This window comes from Prionailurus viverrinus, chromosome C2 (genome assembly GCF_022837055.1).
Source record: "Prionailurus viverrinus isolate Anna chromosome C2, UM_Priviv_1.0, whole genome shotgun sequence".
Classification (NCBI taxonomy): Eukaryota; Metazoa; Chordata; class Mammalia; order Carnivora; family Felidae; genus Prionailurus; species Prionailurus viverrinus.
The window spans coordinates 1,128,282-1,154,878 of record NC_062569.1 but is presented as its reverse complement, the minus strand read 5'-3'; the positions used below and the strand labels follow the sequence as shown (position 1 = coordinate 1,154,878).

The 26,597-nt window shown below is 43.4% G+C and overlaps 1 protein-coding gene across 6 annotated transcripts in view; it reads right to left on the bottom strand.

The window, feature by feature from the left end:
* The window catches only part of ANO10 (anoctamin 10), a 270,273-nt gene that overhangs the window by 164,410 nt on the left and 79,266 nt on the right, over window positions 1–26,597 (bottom strand). For all 6 annotated transcript variants that reach the window (XM_047875024.1, XM_047875022.1, XM_047875021.1 and 3 more), the window contains 5 exons: window positions 15,009–15,128; window positions 13,349–13,918; window positions 11,702–11,757; window positions 10,113–10,187; window positions 8,503–8,685 (listed from right to left, as the gene is read on the bottom strand). In XM_047875024.1, the coding sequence (XP_047730980.1) occupies window positions 8,503–8,685; window positions 10,113–10,187; window positions 11,702–11,757; window positions 13,349–13,918; window positions 15,009–15,128 (1,004 nt within the window). The remainder of the gene's footprint in view (window positions 1–8,502; window positions 8,686–10,112; window positions 10,188–11,701; window positions 11,758–13,348; window positions 13,919–15,008; window positions 15,129–26,597) is intronic.

Here is a 26,597-nt window from a genome sequence, read left to right as displayed (position 1 = left end):
AGAAGAGCCAAACAATCTTGAAAAAGGACAGAGAGAAATCGCACTTCCTGATTTGAAAACCCACTACAAAGCTACAGTAATCAAGACACTGTAGGAATGGCATAAGGACAGACATACAGAGGTCAATGGAATCGCACTGAGAGTCCAGAAACAAATCCATGTGTCTTTAGTCGTACAATTTTCTTTTCTCTTTTTTTTAAGTTTATTTATCTATTTTGAGAGAGAGAGAGAGAGAGAGACAGTGCAAGTGGGGGAGGGGCAGAGAGAGCGAGAAGAGAGAGAATCCCAAGCAGGCTCCATGCTGCCAGGGCAGAGCCCGATGTGGGGCTCAAACCACAAAGTCACGAGATTATGACCTGAGCCCAAACCAAGAGTCGGACACTTAACCCACTGAGCCCCACTTAACCACCCAGGCGCCCCAGTCTTGCGGGCTTCAACAAATGTGCGAAGATCATTCAATGAAGGAAGAAATCATTTTTTTAAACAAATGGTGCTCGGGCAACTAGACATCCACGTGTAAAAGAATGGTTCCGGACTGTGTCCTCACACCACCTACAAAACTCAACTCAACAGGGGTCAGGCCTAAACGTGGGGCTAAGCCCATAAAATTCTTAGAAGAAAATACAGAAGTAAATCTTCCTCTCTTCAGATAAGGCAATGGTTTCTCAGAGAGGACACCAAAAGAATAAGCAACGGAAAAGAGAGAAATTTGACTCCCATCAAAGTTAAAAACCTGTGCATCAAAGGACACTCATGAAAATAAAAAGCTAACCCACAGAATGGGAGGACATATTCGCAAATCACATCCTGATAAGAAATTTATATTCAGGCTATACGAAGAACTCTTGCAATGAAATAATAAAAAGGTAACTGAATGAAAAATGGGCAAAGAATATGAATACATATTTCTCCAAAGAAGATCTACAAATGGCCAAAAAGCACATGAAAAGATGTCAGTATCTTTAGGCATTAGGAAAATGCAAATCAAATCCACAACGAAATACCATTTTACGTGTAGTAAGTGGGGCTACTGCTGACAGGTGAAAAATGACAAGTGTTGACAGAGAGGTGGGAAAAACGGGACCCTCCTATATGGCTGGCGAGAATATAAAATGGTACCACTGCCTTTGAAAACACTCTGGCAGTTACTCAAAAAGCGAAACACAGAGTGAACATATGACCTAGCCTACGGTAACCAATGGATGTTCGTAAGAAACGTACGTTCACACAAAAGCTTGCACACAAATGTTTACAGCAGCCTTATTCCTAATGGCCAAAAAGTGGAAACAACTTGTTCCGAATGTTTATCGACCGATGAACGAACAAATAAAATGTAGCATATCCATACAACGGGATATCCCTCGACCATAAAAAGGAGCGAAGTACGATACAGGCTGTATTGTGGACTGAGCCTTGAAAGCGTTATGCTTAGCGAAAGAAGCCAGACACAAGATCACGGACCGTATGATTCCATTTCCATGACGTGCTCGCAGGAGGCAAACCTACAGAGACAGAATGTGGACTGATGCTTGCCAGAGACTGGGGTAGGGATGGACTGCTTATTGGGTGTGGGGTTTCTTTCGGGGATGATGAAATGTTCTGGAAGTAGCGGTGATTGCTGTGAAACCTTGTGAATTTACTAAAAATCATTACACTGTACACTCAAAACAGTGAATCTTATGGTATGTGAATTATATCCCAATTTAAAAAAAAAAAGGAAACAAAAAAAAAGCTGATAGTCATAAGGGAGCTCTCAAGAGTCACCCTAACAGAAGTAGCAAATATACAAAAGAGGCCAGAGAAAGAAATCCACAGCAGAAAGCAAGGGAAACCATAGAAACATAAAGAAATCCCTTTCAAACTATGGTTAAAAACCTGTCTAACAACATTTTAAAAGGTGTAGTCCAAAGGAAGAAAGGGAAAACAGTCATCACATACCTTCAACTTGGTGGGAGAGAAACATAAACAGTACGAGGTGGGTTATTTCGTGATCTTTATAACGACTGGGCAAAGAAGCCTTCACTGAAGTAGGCTGCCTGGGCATCGGTGACCCCCACTGGCCACCTGAATGACGTCACCAAAACTCTATAGGACCAGGCGACGAGCACTCCAACCCCTCACTCCTCAGTGGAGGCCTGCTGTTCACAACACGTGCTTATTCTGACCCGAGAGGAGCAGTTCTCTGTGCCGCGCAGCGACTGAGCGACAGAGCCAGCCCTCAGGATGCCGAAGGCCATGTCGCCGGCTTTCGGCATCCTCGGGCCTCCTCATGATCATCCACTGCACGGGCAAGAACCACGCCAGCTTAATAAAAATGTATGTCACAATATTTTAAAGCAATATTCTCTAAAATGAATTATTGTTGGGGCGCCTGGGTGGCGCAGTCGGTTAAGCGTCCGACTTCAGCCAGGTCACGATCTCGCGGTCCGTGGGTTCGAGCCCCGCGTCGGGCTCTGGGCTGATGGCTCAGAGCCTGGAGCCTGTTTCCGATTCTGTGTCTCCCTCTCTCTCTGCCCCTCCCGTTCATGCTCTGTCTCTCTCTGTCCCAAAAATAAATAAACGTTGGAAAAAAAATTTAATAAAATGAATTATTGTAATTATTGTTAATGTATCTCAGAGTCCGTCTTTCACCAAGACGCGCACAGTAGGCTCACTAGTTGAGCTGCAGTGGAAGTCAGATTCTACTTCCGGCAGAAAACGCCCAAACCTAGGTACAGAATACTGGGAACGGCAGAGCGTGCTTTCAGACGGCCTGGGTGTGAGGACAAAGCACGAACCCAGGGACTCCGCTCTGGCTGTTTTCAAGGTTCACACGTGCCTCCAGAGCTGGCGGGTTGGGGCTCAGTGGGGGATTCAGCGGTGAGTAGTTTCTCAACGACTCTCTGGAAGCATCTGGCTCTGGAAAGTATTTCCATACACTGTGTTGGTTCCAAAATACACCCAGCGGTATAGCATCAATCCACTTCTCTGAAAAGCGTAGAAATCAAGAGCAGAGTAAAAAAAACCTTAGCTGTCACACCATTTTTACCACAATTGGGTCTTGAGAAATCCTGATAGCCTATGCTCGGCTTTCAAAACTGCTGTTTCAGATCAGAATGTACAAGATAGAGCCTCTGCAGAGCTGTGTAGACAAATCCTCCCGTGTGCCAATGGGCAGCCTCCAGAAGGCATGCTCAGGCCTGGCATTTTTAGCATACAACACGAGGGGGCCCCTTGTCTGCACAGCAGCGCACTATGCATTCTGCCTCCATCTCACGCAGGGACTGAGCATAGCACACACACGCTAACACTTTATCAGGACTTTTACACTGAGCACTTTGGAGTCAGTAAATTTAGCAAACTAGGGACGCACTCCAAAAGCAAGGAGAAAAAAATGCAAATTCAACAATGTAAATAATTGCATACTAAAATAAAAATACTTAACCAAGATGCAGTCTACCCGATTAGCTACAAGTTAGCAAAGACCAACTAAGACAAACTTACAAAATGTAAGAACAAAGCAGTCACGAAGAACACTGTGGTATTTCTGTGAAGTCATAACTAATTTTATGTATCTATTTACTAGATGAATGGAAACAAAGATCCTCAAACCAGCCGGGCAGAAACAGGTCTATGAGTTCCCTACGCTGAGTATACAACAAGGAAAGAAAGTACTATATTTAAGGCCACAAGCAGCACACAGACACTAGGAGCTGACCATTTTTCTCCTAAAACTGTTCCTTATTCAATATTATATTGAATGCTCGCTAAGAATTACCATGATAAATGACATGGGGACAGTGACTTCAGCAACAGAGAAAGAAAAATTATTAGACAGTGGCACTTAACCCTAAATAAATACTGACATATTCAACGTGACAATGCATATTTAAAAATAGTGAGCAAGAAGAGTTAACCACTTCAGCAGATGTTCCATTAGGAAATTTACGAGTGGGGTGGGAGGGAGGGGAAGGTGAGTGATGGGCATTGAGGAGGGCATCTGTTGGGATGAGTACTAGGTGTTGTATGGAAACCAATTTGACAATAAATACTCATATTTTAAAAAAAAAAGGAAACTTATTAGTGTAAAGGAGAATATTAAATCTTAATACGATAATCTCAACAGAAGCAAACGAAGAACTTGATAAAATGTAACATCTTTCACAATACAAACTCTGCGCAAGTAAGGAAAAGAACATTTTTAAACTGATAAGCTACCTACCAAGAACATGGGATAAATGTTGACACTCAGTGGTGAGGAGACCAAAAAAGAAAAAAAAAGTCAGGAGCTGGAGAAAGATTCCTATTGTAAATACTTCTGTCCAAATTATACTGAACATATTCATGAGTCCAATAGATAATAAAAACTGTACAGATGAAGGAAGAAAGAAAACAGCCATTTTTTTATAGCTGAAATATCTGCCTACACAGAAAACCCAAGAAAACCCAAGAAAATGGATTAGAAAAAAAATGGGAGGGTTCATCAAGGTTGCTGGGTAAAAAGATACAAAAATCAACAGCATTCACATCTAACAGCAACAATTTAGAACTTTTTGAAAGAGCTACCAATGACAGGAAACCGGAAGTCTCAAAATATCTACCAGCAGGTCACTTACTCCTTCCAAAGAGCAATTCCGTCCCTGCCACGAGCCCAGCCCCAGGTCAAGCAACGGATCCGACAAGGCGCGGGGCAGCCTGACGTCACAGCTCCGGGTGGGGTGCGACGGAAGGTGCTCTCCCAGAATCGCTAAACTGGAATCTCGTGGGGAAACCATGGGACACGCTGGCTTCACAACGAGCCAACGCCCCGAAGAACGAAAAAAGCAAGGGGCTATTCCAGACCTGCAGTTTTCAAGCCTTCTGGTCTCTGCAGCCCTAAACTCTCAAAAATGACTGAGGACAGCAAAGACTTTTTGTTTACGGAGTCTACCTCGTGATATTTACCTATTTGAAATTAAAATTCAACACCGTAAAAAATATTTCTCATTGATTCGCTTACACAAAAACATTAACATCAATGAGATACTGCTTGAAAAATAATTGCATTTTCCAAGACAAAAACATTCAGTGTAGAGAGTGGCACTCGTTTACGGTTTTAGCAAGTCTCTTAATGTCTAGCTCACTAGAAGGCAGCTCGTTTACGGTGTGGCGACTCATCACGAAAAGTCATAGTCACGCAGCTGTGCAGTCGGGCAGGATCCGGGAGTTCGCAGGGCAGGGGCAGCACAATGCAGACCCGAGGCACCCATGGCCTTAGCCCTGGCGGGAGCAGCAGGCCCGAAAGACACCGGCGGATTACCCCCAGGGGGGCCCTTATGGAGGTTTCCTTTTTCCTTACTTTTCACTCTGTCCTGCATCATCCAAGCTTCCCATTGTGCCTAAACAAGTATTACTTTTATAACGATTTTTGTGTTCCAGTCAAATTGTCTTTCTTCCCAAAACTTGATAATATTACTTTAGATTCACGTGTAGCAGCCAGGATGAGCTTTACAGAGAATACAATTCTAAGTTCGCTGACTTCAGTGTGGAGAAAAATACACCCAGAGGGAAGGATCAGCACGTAGGAAACAGTGGTCTAGATCAAATGTGACCCAGAAGCATGTCCCCTCTCCCAACACACGCAGAGAGTTGAAATAGCAAATACCGGACTGTCGCTCCATGGAGAGAGTAGAGGGGGATGTGCAGGCGGTGAGGAGGGAGCGTGTCAGATCGCCCAGGACCCCAGCCCCTCGAGCAAGTCAAGGAGCAGCACCGCTAACCGCAGCGCTCGCTCACAGACCCGGGGCCTGCAGGAGAAGCGAGTGCACTGCTTCCTGCCCAGGCTGAACGACAGGTTCCGAACTGGAAAAGCAAAGCCTTGAATCTTGTTCCTGATTCAGTCACCAAGGGATTAACAGCAGAGAGCTTCAACTGCCTGCTATTAACACGGGAAAAGCAACGCTCACCTTACCGTCCTTCACCAAGGTGTTACCAGATGTCATGAGATGCCAAAAAGGTGAGGTCTCAGATTCTGACAGTTGTCACCTTAGTAGCATATAGTTGTTGGATGAATTAAAATTGCTTGGATGAGAATGTTTATAGCCGCACTATCAACAATAGCCAAGCTGTGGAAAGAGCCCAAATGTCCACCGGTGGGTGAATGGATAAAGAAGATGTGGTATATACATATATACAATGGAGTATTACTCGGCAATCAAAAAGAATGAAATCTGGCCATTTGCAACTACGTGGATGGAACTGGAGGGTATTAGGCTAAGTGAAATTAGCCAATTAGAGAAAGACAAGTATCATGACTTTGCTCATGTGAGGAATTTACGATACAAACAGATGAACATAAAGGAATGGAAACAAAAATAACATAAAAACAGGGAGGGGGACAAAACAGAAGAGACTCACAAATATGGAGAACAAACTGAGGGTTACTAGAGGGGCTGTGGGCTCAATGGGTCAGGGGCATTAAGGAATCTACTCCTGAAATCATTGTTGCACTATATGCTAATTTGGATGTAGGTTTTAAAAAATAAAAAATAAAAAAAAATTGCTTGGATGAGGGACCTATTGCTTGAACTACTGTATATGAGTCAGCGAGCCAGGGGGAAAGGAGGGGAAACTGGTCTGGAGAAGACTGTGAATTTGGTTTGGGGCACTTGGGGGCATGATGTCGTCTGTCCAAATAATTCAGAGAAAAAGAAGAGATGAGAGCTGACTCTAAGTGACCACAGGGAGAGAAGAGGGGAAGGAGAGACGACAACATGAAATAATTATTCCAAGACGCCGGGGCAGGAAAGACAGGACACAGCCAGCAGGAGCGCGTGCGGGTTTGCCTGGTTTGGGACAGGAGGGCTGCCGACGGCTGGGGCAGGGAGACGGGGAAGCGGGAGATGTGGCGGCTGCAGGCGGGCACTGGGAACAGGGGCCTTTGCAGACGAGAGGAGAGGCGGAGGGGATAGAAGAGAGAGCTCAGGGGAAAGACTGCTTGTCCGGCCTCCACCAGAAAGGGAAGGATGAAAAACAAATACGGCCAGAAATGCCGCTCCCCAGAGCAAGCAAGGAAAGGAGTCAGACACAGACTGAGGTTTTAGGCCCCAGCCAGCCAGCCCTTCGACCACAAGGTGCAAATGTGCTCCTTCCTCGCACGCCTGTGTTTTCTCTGACGCTTCACATACAAACATAAGCAGTGTTACTAGCCAAGTGTGCCGTGCGTATGCTTTGAATCACACTCCCCCCCACAGACAGCACTGACAGAAAATGCTAGTGCATATATGCATATTTCATCAAGACGCGTATCACCACGCAAAAACCAGAAAAACAGCTGCACAGGTGAGAAACGGAACAAAACGAAGGTGGTAAGCGGGAGCCTGGCCCGACTCCAGCCCGCAGGCCAACGGACGTGGCTCCGTCTGTATCCTGTGGGGCGAGGGATTCAAAGGCACCTACTCCCCTGAAGCATTACTGGGGCTAGGCTGTTTACAAAACCAGGGGCTAGAACAGTGGTCCCCTGTCCTTGAAAAAGCCACAGCTGCCGCCCTGACCTGCAGTCTGTGTCGACTGGCTCTGCAAAACCCCCAAGGTCCCCACAAGGTGGGAGCCGGGGCCACAGACCCCTGGTTTTAGGCTAAGCCACAGAGGCCCCTGGGGCAGCTGTGAAGATCGAGCAGGAAGAAGCGAGCAGAGAGGGAAGACACACGTCCGCAAGATGAACACACCAAGTAACACTCGCGGGCACACAAGAAGGAGCACGTGGGCCAAGAGGGTCAACCGATGACACGCGAAGGCGGAAAACAAGACCACGAGAGTTGAACGGTAACGGACTCTCACTGACCGAGCCGCTGCAGGGTCTAACTCACTGAGAAGCAGACCGCACCGCGCAGGAAGGTGCAGGACACAGGACACAGGACACAGGACACCGGGACCCGAAGGGCGCACGACCCCGACGCCCCCCGCCCGTGAACACACGGTCAGGTTCCACGAGCCGGGTGCTTCCTTGCACTGTTGTTACAGGCGGCCAGCCTTGCAGTGATCTGCGTGCAGCTCCTCAAAGGAACTCAGAAAGTCTTGATCGAGAAGGAACCACGGACACTTCCCACACCACTCAGGGAAACCGGAAAGGTTCTGCAGCGCGGCGCCCCATTTTCGGCGGCGGGTTTCCGCCTCCCCCAGGAGTCTGCAGCAGCCCCAGCGAGTGAGCAGGACGCGGCCTCTTCACAGCCTGCCGGCCCGGGGCAGCTTTGCAGCAAGGGTTGCCTGGCGTCCTGGGGGGGGGGGGGGGGGGGGATGCAGCGACGAGGCTGGCCAAACCCGCCCCCTGCTGTCGTGAGGCTTAACTTCAGATTGAGGGCCGCAACACCGAAGGCGCGGTCCCCCCTCGTTCACGGTGAAGGAGCTCTTGGCGCGGACGCTGGCAGGAGAGCACTTCCAAAGTAGCCACATCTGGGCCAGCGAGCGGGTCCACACTTGTGGAGCTCAGTGCCTGACTGCTACTCGCTTTTACTCAATGGTTAATTCGGCAATATTCACACTTACCAGATAGGTTCCCATTTCTTTCTCCAGGACAACCTGTTCGTACAATGTAGCATCGATGTCCGCTTTTAAAGCCTGCACCTTCCTCTTCACCTGCACGTGGTGCTTCCTTTGGAGCCAGTAAGGAAGAAGAGACTCCATAATTTGGTTAAGGATCTGGGAGGTAATCAGGAGAGTGGCCAGACTCTAAAAAGAAGCAGAGAAGTAAGATCTGACAATGTAGCTTAGTAAAATCACAGTATGTGTATAATTATGCAAAAAATAAAATGGAATCTTCAACAAATCACATACCATTAATATCACAACTAATATCAGAAAAGCGAGGTGCTAGAATAACGTTTCTAATTTATTGTTTTTTCCCACAGGAAAAACACATTAAAATACAAAAAGTTATAAGTAAGATTATAATAAGAAATAAATCAGTTATAAATAAGATTATAATAAGAAATGAAATCAGTAATGAGCTGGCAGGGGAACAATTTAATTTGAAATTGTTTTTTGTCATCTCATCCTTGCTACAACATGATAATCTAAATGATATTGCCGACTCTGAAAAATAAAAAGGTTTGGCGAAACTTCAAAAAACTTATAAAATGAATATACCCTCCTCATCGTAGTAAGCTTAGAAAGTAGTAAAAAAGCCACCCATAATTCCACAACCATGACGGAACCTCTGCTAACATCTTAGGATATTTCTTTCCAATCATATGTAAAATACAAGCAGCCCACGTACTGTTGTTGACTGTATCGTTCCCAACCTTCACTATTACAAATGCTGCTCTTCGGATACCTGTGTATGTACACGAATCTTTGCCCTGTCTCTGATGGCTTACTGAGGATGGACTGTGGTTCTTGGCAAAGCTGCCCTAGGCGTTTCTAGAAGTGCTGTGTCAATTTCCACTTACCCCAGATGGATAGGAGTGTTTCCATCACATACTACCTTTGCTAGGATTAAAAGTGCATTATTGTAAAAGTCCTCCCCTATCTCCTTGTCCTTCATCTTCTGTTTAAAAAAAGAGACTCTTGGGGCACCTGGGTGGCTCAGTCGGTTAAGCATCTGACTCTTGATTTGGGCTCAGGTCATGATCCCAGGGTCATGGATCGAGCCCATGCCTAACTCCATGCCCACTTACAATTCTTTCTCTCCCTCTGCCCCTCTCCCCAACTCGTGCTCTCTCTCTAAAATAAAAAAAAAATTATAAAAGTTAACAACATATCAATTTAAAAATGAAATGGGAAAGACCTATTTAAGGTTGTATCAATCACCTCTCACTCTGACACACACACACACACACACACACACACACACACACACACACACAAACTTCAATTAAGGAATACTTTCCATTAGAATTGCTTTTACAGGCTTTGAGATGAACTATATATGTGTTTTTCCTGTACCGCATGATTAATTTTACAAGTTGGTTAGCTTCGACGAATTTGTTTTCAGTTGAGTACGATATACAGTGCAATTGCTAATGGTTTTTCACTTAGAATTGGCTTAGAAATATACAAAATGTCAGATTTTATCCATAACAATAATATTGTTATCTGAATACAGGAAAGGACCTCTGAAACCTACAAGACTGAGACTTCCTGCTTTTCACACTCACCTGACGCAACAGCTTCATATCCCTCAAGACAAAGGCGATGTAGAAGAGGGAGGCAAAGCAATTCAGAAAGTTGAACTGCCAAGAAAAAGACGGCAACATTTCACACTGCTTTACGGTACTTTATTACAGTTGTAAATACGGCATTAACAATGCAACGAGGGACTTCCAGCCCTCACCAGATGGCAGACTTGTTTCTCCTGCTCCTCCTCACTAAGCACATCCAGAAACCCTGGAAATACCGCAAGAGGCGAGCAGAGGAGACCTCTGGCAGCTGCCAACAGCTTGGACAGCGAACTGGTCTGGGACCCACGGCCTGAGGGAACAGCGGAACAGCGGAGCACCCGCACATTTCCGCTACATTCTAACGGAAGAGGAAGAGCGAGGCCCAGCCTTTCCCAGCCCCCACCGGCAAGCCGGATGGCCTGGGCGGGCTCGCTCCCTGCCCACCTCACCTCTGACCACCCCCCCACCCCCCGTTCACTTGAGGAGCCCTGCGGACCTGGCAACGGGGTCCACCCGGACTCCTCGCTAACGCTGAGTTGCCGAAGGATGTGCTTCCTTCCCGGCAAGGCCTGGCCCACCGGGCCCCACGGAGAGACGCCAGGCCAGCCAGACGGCACCAGCATTCTGCACGTCAAGAATCTCTCAGTGCTAGAATGAGGCCTTCAAAGACTTTTTAGAGATGCATGGCTGCTTGCCCCTTTTCTAAAGTCCAAACTGCTAAAACTGTTCGTTTTGCATTACCTATTTATAAAAAATGCTGTATTTTATTTGCCACACTTGCCTCTATAATCAGACCTACTCCCATAAACCTAAGCACCTTCCTGTCAGGGCTTTGTGATCTCTTAAGGCCTGAACAACCAGACAACAAGCTTCTGACAATGATTTCTTGGCTGGAACAGAAACTCTTTTCTCCGGAACCCTTTCTTGGGAGTAAGATACACGGACTGTGGTCCAGTCGAGAGGTCAGAGGACTCTTTCTACGGCTTTCTCGATCCTCAGTCATGCTACCAATGGCTGCGGTAAGCTCCTGATAAATCAAGTGCTGCCAAGCTGGTACTTCTTTTTTATAGTAATAGTGGGAAAAGGGCAAAATGCGTGAGCTTTTACACAAACAGCAAGCAGGTTACACTACGCCTTCTCTCCGTTTCCTCCCTCCCCCCCACCAAAACATGCTGGGAACCTATCAGACTTTAGAAATTTCTTTCAAAAAGTAAAAAAAAAAAAGAAAAAAAAAGAAAAAAAAGTTAATGGTCCATCACTAAACAGACTGTGGGCAACTGAGAGAATTGTTAAATAGTGAAGCAAAGCAGTCACCAAAAGGAAAAGGAAACATGTCTGTAATGTGCTGAAATCGTTTTTTAAATAACTAGAAATTGGCTACCCTACTAATTTCTATACTTGAAGTCTTCGTAGTAAGAGCATTTGACATACATGTAAGCACACTTAACCCTGCCTGCCTGTACAAAATATATTAACCACCTGATATCTTAAATTAGAAACCAGTTTTCATATTTATATTTCTAAGTATCACCAGTATACGTAAGCTTCATAATCCAAATGGATTTGTACATAAAAACTCTACTCACCACTAAAACTTTCAGAATTAGATGATTCTGGTAGGCAGATTCCAATCTGTGATTCTCTACAAAAGGAAACAGGAGAGGAAATTTCTCTCAGATAAGAAAGCGGTATGGCGGGCTGTCGTGGGGTAAAGGCAGATGTGCTGAGGCAGAGACATCAGGCAACGGAGCCTCGGCGAGTAGATGTGCCAGACTGTCAATCGCGGCTGCCGCTTATCCTCAAGAACATCGCACAGGAAGAAATGAAGATTAGGACACATTTTCCACGGTACGACAAGAGCACGGTGTTCTGAAATTTTTTTTTTTAATGTTTATTTATTTATTTTTGAGAGAGAAACGAGAGAGTGGGGGAGGGGTGGAGAGAGAAAGAATCCCGAGCGCGGAGCCTGACACGGGGCTTGAACCCACAAACTGTAAGATCATGGCCTGAGCCAACATCAAGAGTCGGGCGCTTAACCCACTGAGCCACCCAGGTGCCCCTGGAATTCTTCTTAAAGTATTACCGCAACAAAGAATCATGGGAGGTGTTGGCAAACGATCCCACAGACAGCCACCCAGAAAAAGACCCTGAACAAGTGGCCACAGTGAAACTGACCGCAACCGCTGAAGAGGGCGATCAAGTGTCTGTCCGTGTGCCCTACAAGGATTCACTTAAAGAGCAACTCAAAATTCCCTCCCGAGCTACGGAAAGGAGACACAGTCCTGGCCCCCAGACAGCAGGGCAAAGACGCTCCTGAAGAGAAGTGTCACCCTGCAGAGAGGCGGTGTGAGGCTCGCCTGTACTGGAACCCCAACTCAGCTATTCAGCCACTGTCTGTCCTTGGCAAGTCACGGAGCCTCCCGATACTCAGCCTCCTCGCTACAAAAACAAGGCGGATACCCACTTCTCCCAGGGTCACTGTCGGGACAATAAATAATACAAAACCTTAGTCCAGTAACAGCACACGGTAAGGACTCCATGGACAATAGTTGCTAAAAGACTGACAAAAATAACTTAAAACATCTTTATGGTCCATGAAATTACGGCATAGACTTCTTCGTAGGAAATCGCACTGCGTATTTACTTGTTTGAGTGAATAACTCCAGAGCAAATGGCCTATCCAGAGCATTTTCAAACCACGACCACTTCCTTCTACCACAGATACGTACAAGGGTACCCGCTACACGCAGGCCAATGGCCACCCTCGGTCCTGTGAACGTTGTTCATTTGGCCAAAGTATCTGAAGGTAATTCGATCCACTTTATCCTCAGCGGAAAATACCAAATTATGGCACTGGGATCACAGGTTTTGGACACAGAGTCTGGGTTAGCCTGGCTCTACAATTTGTCTGAATCTTGCTAACTCTCTGTGTCTTTATCCCTGAAGACAAACAAACTTCCATTTCATGGCGTCCTGAGGAGGTGAAAATGAGACACCACGGACGAAGAGCCAGCCGGGCACCTGGAGTGCAGTGACTAACACTGAGTGAGTGCCACGATAACCAGGAGCTGAGAGACACAGAGCCACAAAACTGACGAACCCCGCCCCCAGTCTCGAGAGTGCACCCAGAGCCACACCTCCCTGCTTTGCCAGGTAGCAGTGATAGGAATCCTATGAGCCAAGCAACGTTTCTGATAGGCAAACAAGGCATAAATACAGGCATCAAGTCTTACCCCACGAAGTTAGGAACTCAGCAGCGTATCGATAGAGGCGGTTCATGATCTCAATCACAATGGCATAGATGATGCTGGGCACATACAACAGGACACTGGTCCACTCGGATCCACTCTTCTCGTGCAGACTCAAGGCCCAGGCCTCCATGTCAAAGTAAATCATCATGACATACAGAGAGAAATAGAGGCAGAGGCACACAAACGGCAGAGAGACCAGGTAAATGCGCAACTGCCTCTTGTAGCTGGGGTACAGAGGTTCCTTCCTGCCGGTGACGGGATTGATACCCAGGACCCCATGGAATCCTGGCCGGGGCTCCTCAAACTGTCTCTTCATGACAAGTGTCCCCCACCTGTAGGTCATATTGGCACAGCCACGCTTCCACACTTCCAGGATCACTGTGGACCAGATGAGGTTGAAGGAGGCAAAGATCACGTACTTGTCATAGTCTTCCCACACAAATAAGTAGTAAGGTAACCCAATGACCGCCATGGGGATTAAGGCAACAGTGAAATATTCCAAAAATCCAAAGTAAAGAGCAATTGTTTCCCCGAAGTAGCCACGAATATGGTCTACAATAAAAAGGAAAAAAAAAAAAACTTAAGTACAGACTACCAACGACTTTCACCATTTGTTTTTTTAGGTACGTGGGGATCATTTCACACCCTCGTCTCCCAATCAGTGCGCGATGGTCAACCCGTCTTCCGTGCGCCACAAAGACCACGCTTGTCTGGACCGCAAGCCTGACGCTTTCCCCAGCTCACAGCCCAGGCCACAGCTGCGGTGGCTGCTCTGCCAGGCACCCTGAGACTGTCTTCCCTTTGCTTCCCTAGCTGATGGATGCCTTCTTCCCAAAGGAAAACCCACCTCGGGGCTTGTCCCAAATCTCCAAGGTCCTAGTTTAAATCCAGCCGTAGCCAATGAACCATTTTAATTTGGGGGTTTAAATTTATGCTCCCCCACCTTACTCCCACTTCAATATCACAGTTGTAGATGTTCTTTTCAAAGAAGCCTTCCCATCCACAGTGTCTGCTCCCACTATCCAAAACTATAAATTTTCATCAATGTATCATGGCAAATTTTTCAGCACCCCGCAAAAAAGTTATTCAAAAGCGCAGAACAATATTCTACACGTTAACTTCTAGAACAGCCATGGGAACTCACGTATCTATTACCTTCAGATAAGCACTGGGCAAAAGAAGGGACAGGCAACATCACTGTTAATATTCTGTGAACGCCACACAAGCTAACTCAAAAGGGGTCGCAAACACTATCATCCTTTGCCGGCTGTATCTACTCGAGTGAGTGCCGGGCTTGCGAAAGCAGCCAGCACTGGGCCCAGGGTGGGATGCAGGGGCTGGGGTGGCGCAGTAACGGGGCTGTTACGTCTTGGTTAATTCCATGCCATTAAAACGTTTTTTGTTTTTTTTTTAAGGTAACGTGTCAGATCGGTCTGTGGAGGTGGGTCAGAGAACACTGGGATAAGCTCTTTTGCCCTATCCTTATTCTCCTAACTAAGGCAGGAACACGTTAAAAGAGTCAGTATGACAGGGCCCCCTCTAATCTGAGTCAGGTTAAAGGATATCCCCACAATGGAGGGGGGAGGGGAAAGGGTGCTCATGGCCCCAGGCGCCAAATCACATGACCTCCCTCCACACGTACCTATGGGCTGATACTTGAGGGTAAAGCGAGTGTACCAGGTGTCCTCCAGTTTCTTCAGGGCTTCATTATCATGCAGCGGGAACACCTGAATCACGATGCCAGAGGTGAGCAATCTTCTCACTGTGAAGGCAAATGGTGCCAAGCTACATAAAACGGATCTGAGATTGCTCACGGCGTGATATACTTTTTCAAATGCTGTGAAGACAGCCCAGGAAGGACGCAGTGCTATACTACTCTGAAGGCAGATATTCCTTTGTTCTTCACCATGTAAGTATCTTGGCTATTCTGACTATGGAAGCAATACAAGTTTATGTAAAATGTAAAACCATACAGAAATGTACAAATTAGAACTGAGAGACACCAGTTATTCTCTTCCTCCCACAAAAAATAACAAGCGTAAATAGCAATTTCATGCAACATCAGACTTTAAAACATACACCCATAAATGCACATTATAAAAACAAAAGTCGGATCGTGCTACACCAGTGTTCTGTAACCTTTTCTCATCCAGCAGTGTATGATAAATGGTCCTCAATGCCAATACCTGCAAACGTGAAATGTCCTTTTTAACGGTATCATAATATTCCCTTGTATGAAGTGCTATAATTTAATCCTCTGTTGAAAAATACTTGTTTCCCTTCCTTTTTCCTTTGCTATTATAAAAGTTAAAATTGTTATACACGTATCTTTTCCCACCTGCCCACTATTTTCTCATATACATTTAGAAGTAGAACCGTTGGGTCCAAGAGCACACGTATTTTAAATTTAAACATCTACTATAAAACCGCCCCTAGAAAGACTTTACCAATCTGTCCCTCCCACCAAAGTGAAGGTAAGACAATGTTCAGTTCCTTTCATTCTTGTTGATACTGAGTATCTGCAGATCATTTTCATCCTTTCTAATCTGATAACAAGGGCTTATGTTTACAAACAGCAAATGTCAAAATCAAATAAAATCATACTTTCAGCAGCCAGTCATCTGGTATGATTTTATCCACTCGCACACATAGTGGAAAGAGGCAAGTGAATTGAACCAAAGACAACATCCCCTGGTGATAATAAACGAAAGCAGGGCATTCTCTCATCCATATACTCAGAGTGATTCACCGGGTGGGTGGGCGTTCAGGTCTTAGCAGGAAGTGTGCTCGGCAGGCAGGGGGAACTCTGAGGCAACGCCTTGTGCCATATGTGGGGAGATAGAGTACTTTGCTCACAAGCTGCTGGTACAGTCTCTAACAAAGAATATAGCTGGTGCTACGTCGGAGTTTGCATAAAGAGAACATGCTTTGTGGTTTGCATCTACTGAGAAGCTTGGAGTTCTCCGAGGTTTACCAGCTCACCTCTCTCAAGGGCTGTCTCCCCTATCTCCCATCTACCTCCTCATCAAAGACAAGTGACGGGCTTATTAGGCAACAGGTCCCTCAAAGAGGAGGGCAAAAGAATGTCTGCAGCAGGGGGGGTGGGAACATGTTGTGTTTCATGTTGAAATACTACACATAACAAAGAGAGAGAGTATTCTCAAGACAGACGTCCTATCATAAAGTCTTCAGAGTAATTTAAAAGTAAAGCTAATTTCTTAGAAATGAGCAAAGAGGGGCGCCCGGGTGGCTCAGTCGGTTGAGCGTCCGACTTCAGCCCAGGTCATGATCTCACAGTTCGTGAGTTCGAGCCCCACGTCGGGCTCTGTGCTGACAGCTCAGAGCCTGGAGCCTGCTTCAGATTCTGTGTCTCCCTCTCTCCCTGCCCCATCCCCACTCACGCTCTGTCTCTCTCTGTCTTAAAAATAAATAAAACATTAAAAAAAATTTAAAAAAAAAAAAGAAATGAACAAAGAATGCTAAATAGGAGAGATGTGATGCCAAAATTGGGAAAAGTCTGGGTCTAGAAGAAAAATTCTTTTTTTTTTTTAAAAATTTTTTTTTTTCAACGTTTATTTATTTTTGGGACAGAGAGAGACAGAGCATGAATGGGGGAGGGGCAGAGAGAGAGGGAGACACAGAATCGGAAACAGGCTCCAGGCTCTGAGCCATCAGCCCAGAGCCCGACGCGGGGCTCGAACTCGCCGACCGCAAGATCGTGACCTGGCTGAAGCCGGACGCTTAACCGACTGCGCCACCCAGGCGCCCCTAGAAGAAAAATTCTTGATAGATGATTGTTACTATTATAACTCAGACATAAGTTATCAAAAAAAGTCTTAAAAAGCTAGGGTTGTGATGAAATCCTTAATGACTAAGAAAGGTATACACTCAAAACATGCACAGACACATTAATAAAGGGGGAAAGGTACATGGTTTAATTTATATTAGCCACTGGTGCCATCAAACCCATTTCTTAATATTTTTATTCTGAAGTGTTTCAGAGGATTTTTCTTCAGCTCACATGGAAGTCAGTCACCCACAACGGTTCTGATTCTTCTCTCTTATTTGAGGATGCACAGCTGTACCTTATTCTTTCTTCCAGTATCATGCTTTCCAATTGCTGTATCAAGTTATTCAACTGTGAACTGACAACATCTAAACTATTTTACTATTTCTAAGTTCTTTTTAAAAAACTGACTGCATTCCACTACAGATGACTCTCAAGGCAGGCATAAAAACCAGCTACTTCTAAAAATAGGACCGTGAACTGAAGGACCCAGAGAGAATATAAAGCCTCATGTCCTAAATTACCAGGCTCCTCTTCACCATCAATGCCAAGAGCACGGTTCCAATTTCAGCTTCTAAAAATAGAGGCTTTTCTTTTAATCCTTTAACTTTCTCTTGTCAGCTAAGAATGTAATTAAAATGACCCTTACCTTCAAAGGAAAATATGATGCTGTGCAGGCCTATTTAAAGAAAGAGACTCCTGCTTCTGCGAGGATCAAGATGGCAGACCGGAGGATGCTGAGCTCACCTCGTCCAGACGCTCCGAGGCTACAACTACATACACAACAACTCTCTGAGAATGGCCGGAAGACCAGCAGCACCGACCCTCTATAGCCACAGAGGGTCACGCCAAGGAGCACGGGAGGGGCAGAGAAATGTGTGATCAGGACCCACACCCCAGCATGGCACCCCACAAGTGGGAGGGATATCACACGTAGGGGGGTCCTCCCTGAGGAGTGAGGGGTTCAAGGCCTCCATGGGGCAAACTTGCACCGGGGACCCGCACTGCGAAGAGGGGCCCCCCAAATGTCTGGCTTTGAAAATCAGCAGGGTTTAACCCCACGAGAGCCAGAGGGCGATAAGAAACCGAGACTCCACTCTTAAAAGACCCACGCACCTACTCACTCCAAGACCCAGCGCAGAGGCAACAGTATGAAAAGCATCTGGGCCATTCGTGAAGGAGATTTACTGACTAACTTTAGGGCATGTGCCAGAGGTGCAGGAAACTGCAGGAATTTCCTCCACGAATGGAAGCAGTGGCAGGTGCCTAGTACTGGTGAGAAACAGTTGTTTTATTTTTTTAAAGTTTATTGATTTATTTTTGAGAGAGAGAGAAAGCATAAGCCCAGGAGGGGCAGAGAGAAAGGGAGACAGAAAATCCCAAGCAGGCTCTGCACTGTCAATGCAGAGCCCGATTCGGAGTGGGAACCCACCAACAGCGAGATCGTGACCCGAACCGAAATCAAGAATCAGATGCTTAACCCACTAAGCCATCCAGGCGCCCCAAGAAACAGTTCTGATTCTCCTCTACCTTGCTAGCACTGTTAGCCCCACCCTCATATTCCCCTGCAGACCTGCCCCACTTAACCCTCCCCTCCCTGGCAGGCAGCCCCCAAAGTGGCTCCCACCTTATCACACTCACCAGGTCACCTCCACCTTCATTGTCATTCCCCTAAAGGGGCTCCCACCCACCATGGGCCCACAACAGTTGCAGCTCAGCCAGAACAGAAGGAAACACACAAAGGACACCACTGGAGCTCCGGATTCTGGTGACCAGCGGGAGAATGCACTTTTGGGCCCCACAGTACACCTTCTACAGAAGGCCTCTCGCTCAAGAACAGACATGGCTGATCTACCTAATACACACAAGCAAACATAGAGAGGCAAGATGGGAAGACCGAGGAATATGACAAAACCTCAGAAAACTCGGTGAAAAAGAGATAAACCATCTACCCGATAAAGAGTTCAAAGTAATGGTCACGAAGATGCTCATTAAACTCAGGTGAAGAATGGATGAACACAGCAAGAACTTCAAAAGATTAAAAAAAAAAAAAAGATAAAAAGAGACAAAGAATATAATAACTGAGTTGAAAAATACACTAGAGAGAATCAACAGCAGATTAGAAGATGCAGAAAACTGGATCAGTGATCTGGAAAACAGGGTAATGGAAATGACCCTAGCTGAATGGCAAAAAGAAAAAAGAATTTCAAAAACTGAAGACGGTTTAAGAGACCTGCAGGACCTTAAGAGATCAAGGGTAATAACAATTGCATTACAGAGGTCCCAGAAAGAAAAGAGAAAGAGAAAGGGGCAGAAATCTTATTTGAAGTAGTTACAACTGAAAACGTCCCTAACCTCAACAAGAGAATATACCCATGTCCAAAAAGGAAAGAGCCCCAAACAAGATGAACCCAAAGAGGTCCATACCAAGACACAAAATAATTAAAACGTCAAAAATTAAAGAGAAAATATGAAAAGCAACAGGAGATAAGCAACTAGTTACGAACATGGGAACACCCGTAATACGATCAGTTGATTTTTCACCAAATTTGGAGGTCAGAAGGGAGTGGCACAACACATTCAAAGCGCTGAAGGGAAAAAACCCACAAAGAGAAACACTCCCCAGCAAGGTCATCATTCAGGACTGAGGTAGATAGAGATAAAGAGTTTCCCAGACGAAAGAGTTCACCACTAAACCAGCTTTACAGGGAATGTTAAAGGGATTTAAGTAGAAAAGGCCCTAACTAGAAGAAAATTTTGAAAGAAAAAAATCTAACTGTAACAGCAAGCATATGCCAGCCGTGGGAGATTAACTTACAAAGAGAGTATGACGGTTACAAGACAAAAGTAGTAAAGTGAATGATATCTGTGACAGTTAAGAGATACACAAGATAAAAAGATGCAAAATATGATGCCAAAGACATAAAACAGGGAGAGGGAGAGTAAAAATGTAGTGCTTTTAGAAAGCGTTCAAACTTAAGCAACCATCAACTTAATACGGACTGCTATACACATAGAGTATTCTATGTGAACCTCATAGTAGTCACAAACAAAAACCTGTAATAGATACACAAAAAATAAGGAATTCAAACACAACACTAAAGAAAGTCATCAAATCACAAGGGACAGGAGGAAAAGAAGGAACACAGAAGAACAAAAAAACAACCAAAAACAATTAACAAAATGGCAATAAGTACAAATCAGTAACTTAAATACAAATGGGCTAAGTGTTCCAAGTGTTATTTTATTCAAAAGATAAAGGGTGACTGAACAGGTAAATAAACAAGACCCATCTATATGCTGTCTAAAAGAGACTCGCTTCAGACCTAAAGACACATACAGACTAAATGTGAAGTGATGAAAAAGGTATTCCATGAAAATAAAAATGAAAAGAAAGCCAGGGTAGCAATATTTCCATTAGACAAAATAGACTGTAAACAAAAGGCTGTAATAGACAAAGAATTACATAATAATTGAAAAACTCAATCCAACAAGAGGATATAACAACTGTAAATATCAATGCACCCTACATGAAAGCACTTAAATATATAAAGCAAATACGAACAGACTAAAAGGTAAAAACTGACAATAATACAATAAGAATAGGGGACTTTAATGCCCCACTTACATCAATAAATAGATCATACAGGCAGAAAATCAATAAAAAACAAAACCAAACACACACACACACACACACACACACACACACACACACACACAGATGGTTTAATGACACATTAAACCAGATGGACTTAACAGATACATACAAAAATTTCCATCCCAAACCAGCAGAATACACATTCTTTTGACATTCACATGGAACATTTAACAAGATAAATCACATAGTAGAGCAAAAACAAGTTTCAATGAATTGAAGGTTGAAATCTTATGAAACATCTTTTCTGAACACAATGGTATAAAACCATAAATCAACTACAATAAGCAACCAATAAAATCAATGAGGAAATAAAAAAAATACCTTGAGACAAATAAAAATGGAAGCACTACATTCCAAAATCAATGAGACTCAGCAAAGGCAGTTGTAAGAGTGAAGTTCATAGCAGTAGAGGCCTACCTCAAGAAACCAAAAAAATCTCAAATAAACAATCTAACCTTACACCTAAATAAACTGGAAGAACAAAGCCCAAAGTTAATGGAAGGAAGGAAATAATAAAGATCAAAGTGGAAATAAATAAAATGAAGACTTATAAAACAATAGTAAAGATCAATGAAACTAGTAGCTGGTTCCTTAAAAAGATGAATAAAATTGATAAACCAGATTCATCAAAGAAGGAGGAGGAGAAGAAGGAGGAGGAGAAGGAAGAGGAGGAGGAGGGGGGAGAAAGAAAGAAAGAAAGAGAAAAGGAAAGAAAGAAAAGAAGAAAAGAGTAACCATATAAATTACAAAGGATTTTAAGAAACTACTACCAAGAGTTACATGCTAGAAGAAATTGATAAACTCCTGGAAACATCCAATCTTCACAGAAGACAAATAGGAAGAAAGAGGAAATCTAAACAGACTGATTACTAGTAATGAAACTGAATCAGTAATCAAAAAACTTCCAACAAACAAAAGTCCAGAACCAGTTTCACAGGTAAATCCTACCAAACGTTTAAGGAAAAGTTGGCATCAGGGCACCTGAGTGGCTCAGTCATTTAAACATCTGACTTTGGCTGAGGTCATGATCTCGTGGTTAATGAGTTCAAACCCCGCATCTGGCTCTGTGCTGATAGCTCAGAGCCTGAAGCCTACTTGGGATTCTGTCTTCCTTGCTCTCTGCCCCTCCCCCACCCTCTTTCTGAAAAATAAATAGACACTAAAAAAAGCTAAAGAAAAGTTAGTATCAATCCGTCTCAAACTATTCCAAAAAGTTAAAGAGAAAGGAACATTTCCAAATTAATTCTATGAGACCAGAATTACCCTGATACCAAAACCAGACAAATATACAACAAAAAAAGAAAATCACAAGCCAGTATCGCAGGCCAGCCACATATGACAAAAAAACACAGAGAATATCACACTCAAGATTAGGAATAAGAAAAGGATGTCCACCCTTCACCACTTTTATTCAATATAGTACTGGAAGTTCTTGCTGCAATAATCAGAGAGCAAAAAGGAATAAAAGGCATTCAAATTGATAAGGAGAAGGAAAACTGTCACTATTTGCAGATAACATATTATATATAGAAAAACCTAAAGAATCCACAAAAATTAGATTAAATGAATTCAGTAAAGTTGAATAATGTATAATTAATATACAGAAATCTACATGTTTCTATATACTAACAGGAAAATACAGGAAGAAATTAAGAAAACAATTCCATTTAAAACTGCATCAGAAAGAATAAAATAAATAGGATTAATTTAACTAATGAGGTGAAAGACCTATACTCTTGAAAACTTTGAGTCATTGATGGAAGAAATTGGAGATAAAAATAAATGAAAAGACATACCGTGTTCATGGATTAGAAGAATTAATATTGTTAAAATGTTCGTATTAACCAAAGGAATCTACAAACTCAATGCAATCCCTATCAAAATACCAATGGCATTTTTCACAGAATTAGAATAAATAACTCTAAAATTTGTATGGAACAACAAAAGACCCTGAATAACCAAAGCCATCTCGAGAAAGAAGAATAAATCTGGAGGTATCATGTTTCCAGGTTTCAAACTACACTACAAAGATACAGTAATCAGAACAGTATGGTAATGGCACACACAGAAAAAGGCATATCGATATATGGAACAGAACAGAGAGCCAGAAATGAACCCATGTAGATGTGCTCAATTAATCTTTGCCAAAGGAGGCAAGAATACACAAATGGGGAAAAGACAATCTCTTCAAAAAATGGTGCTGGGAAAACTACAGCTACATGCAAAAGAATGAAAAAAGATCAATTAGTGACACCATATACAGAAATAAATTCAAAATGGATTAAAAATTCAAATGTAATGGGGCGCCTGGGTGGCGCAGTCGGTTAAGCGTCCGACTTCAGCCAGGTCACGATCTCGCGGTCCGGGAGTTCGAGCCCCGCGTCAGGCTCTGGGCTGATGGCTCGGAGCCTGGAGCCTGTTTCTGATTCTGTGTCTCCGTCTCTCTCTGCCCCTCCCCCGTTCATGCTCTGTCTCTCTCTCTGTCCCCAAAAAAATAAATAAACGTTGAAAAAAAAATTTTTTTTTAAAAAAATTCAAATGTAAGACCTGAAACCATACAACTCCTTAAAAAACAACAACAACAACAAAAACAAACAAACAAAAAAACACAGGCAGTAGACTCCTGGACACTGGTTTCAGCACTATTTTTTTGGTTCTGTCTCCTCAGGCAAGAGCAACAAAAGCAAAAACAAACCATTGGGTCTACATCAAGCTAAAAACCTTTGCTATGCAAAGGAAACCATAAAGAAAATGAAAAGGCAACCTACTGAATGAAAGAAGATATTTGCAAATGATATATCTGATAATAGGTTAATATCCAAAATATATAAGGAACTCATACTATGCACCAATAACAAAAAAAACAAACAATCTGATTAAAACATGGTCAGAGAGAGCTTTCCCCCTAAGGTCAGGAACAAGACAGGGATGTCCACTCTCGCCACTGTCATTCAATCTTAGCCTCTGCAATCAGACAATACAAAGAAATAAAAGGCATCCAAATCGGCCAGGAGGAGGTCAAACTTTCACTCTTCGCAGATGACATGACACTGTATATGGAAAACCCTAAAGATTCCACCAAAAAACTGCTGGAATTGATTCATGAATTCAGCAAAGTTGCAGGATATAAAATCAATGCACACAAATCGGTTACATTCCTATACACCAACAATGAAGCAACAGAAAGAGAAATCAAGGAATCGATCCCATTTACAGTTGCACAAAAAAACATAAAATACCTAGGAATAAATCTAACCAAAGAGATGAAAAATCTATATGCTGAAAACTATAGAAAGCTTATGAAAGAAACTGAAGAAGACACAAAAAAATGGAGAAAGATTCCATGCTCCTGGATAGGAAGAACAAATATTGTTAAAATGTCGATACTACCCAAAGCAATCTACATATTCAATGCAATCCCTATCAAAAATAATACCAGCTATTCTTCACAGAGCTAGAACAAATAATCCTAAAATTTGTATGGAACCAGAAAAGACCCCGAAGAGCCAAAGCAATCTTGAAAAAGAAAACCAAAGCAGGAGGCATCACAATCCCAGACTTCAAGCTATATTACAAAGCTGTAACCATCAAGACAGTATGGTACTGGCACAAAAACAGACACTCAGATCAACGGAACAGAATACAGAACCCAGAAATGGACCCACAAACGTATGGCCAACTAATCTTTGACAAAGCAGGAAAGAATATCCAATGGAATAAAGACAGTCTCTTCAGCAAGTGGTGCTGGGAAAATTGGACAATGACATGCAGAAGAATGAACCTGGACCACTTTCTTACACCATACACAAAAATAAACTCAATATGGATGAAAGACCTCAATGTAAGACCATCAAAATCCTTGAGGAAGCCATCAAAATCCTTGAGGAGAAAGCAGGTAAAAACCTCTTTTATCTTGCCTGCAGCAACTTGGTACTCAACACGTCTCCAGAGCCAAGGGAAACAAAAGCAAAAAGGAACTACTGGGACCTCATCAAAATAAAAAGCTTCTGCACAGTGAAGGAAACAATCACCAAAACTAAAAGGCAACAGACAGAATGGGAGAAGATATTTCCAAATGACATATCAGATAAAGGGCTAGTATCCAAAATCTACAAAGAAGTTATCAAACTCAACATCCAAAAAACAAATAATCCATTGAAGAAATGGGCAAAAGACATCATAGACACTTCTCCAAAGAAGACATCCAGATGGCCAACTGATACATGAAAAAATACTCAACGTCACTCATCATCTGGGAAATACAAATGAAAACCACAATGAGATACCACCTTACACCTGTCAGAATGGCTAACATGAACAACTCAGGCAACAACAGACGTTGGCGAGGATGCAGAGAAAGACGATCTCTTTTGCACTGCTGGTGGCAATGCAAGCTGGTGCAGCCACTCTGGAAAACAGTATGGAGGTTCCTCAAAAAACTAAAAATAGAACTACCCTACGACCCAGCAATTGCACTACTAGGCATTTATCCATGGGATACAGGTGTGCTGTTTCGAAGGGACACATGCACCCCCATGTTTATAGCAGCACTATCAACAATAGCCAAAGTATGGAAAGAGCCCAAATGTCCATCAATGGATGAATGGATAAGGAAAATGTGGTATATACACACAGTGGAGTGTTACTCGGCAATCAAAAAGAATGGAATCTTGCCAATTGCAACTACGTGGATGGAACTGGAGGGTATTATGCTAAGTGAAATTAGTCAGAGAAAGACAAAAATCATATGACCTCACTCATATGAAGACTTTAAGAGACAAAACAGATGAACATAAGGGAAGAGAAACAAAAATAATATAAAAACAGGGAGGGGGACAAAACAGAAGAGACTCATAAATATGGAGAACAAACTGAGCATTTTGGGAGAGGTTGTGGGAGGGGGATGGGCTAAATGGGTAAGGGGAACTAAGGAATCTACTCCTGAAATCATTGTTGCACCATATGCTAACTAATTAGGATGTAAATTTTAAAAAATAAAAGGTAAAATTAAAAAAATAAAATAAATAATAAAAAAAATTAAAATTAAAAAATTAAAAAAACATGGTCAGAGAACTGAACTTTTTTCCAAATAAGATAGACAGATGGCCAACGGACACATGACAAAACGCTCAATATCACTAATCACCAGGGAAATGCAAATGAAAACCACAATGACGTATAGCTTCACGTGTGTCAGATTAGCTAGTATCAGAAAGACAAGAAATAACAAGTATTGGTGAGGAGGTAGTAAAAAAGGAACCCTACTGCACTGCTAATGGAAATGGAAATTGGTACAGCCACTATGGAAAACAGTATGGACGTTCCTCAAAAAATTGAAATAGCAATTTCATACAATCCAATAATTCCATTTCTGGGTAGTTACCTGATGAAAAGGAAAACACTAATTCAAAGATATCTGCACTTCTTTGTTCAATATAGCAATATTTACAATGGTCAAAATAAGGAATAAACCCAAATCGACAGGTGAATGGATAAAGAAGACCTACTACATAAACATACAGACAAATGAATGTTACTCAGGCATGAAAATACAGTGGGGGGAGGAGTTAAGGTGGCGGAGTACGAGAGGACCCAACGCTACCCTCATTCCTTGAAAACATCTAGATAAATATCAAATTGCATCTGAGGACGGAATACCCAGGAAATACATCTGAGGACTGAGAAAACAAACTGCGTAACTACAGGAAGGAAAGAGACCACCTCCGAGAAGGTAGGAGGTGCAGGGACATGATCTGGGGGAGAAAAGAATCACAGGTGCCGCAGGG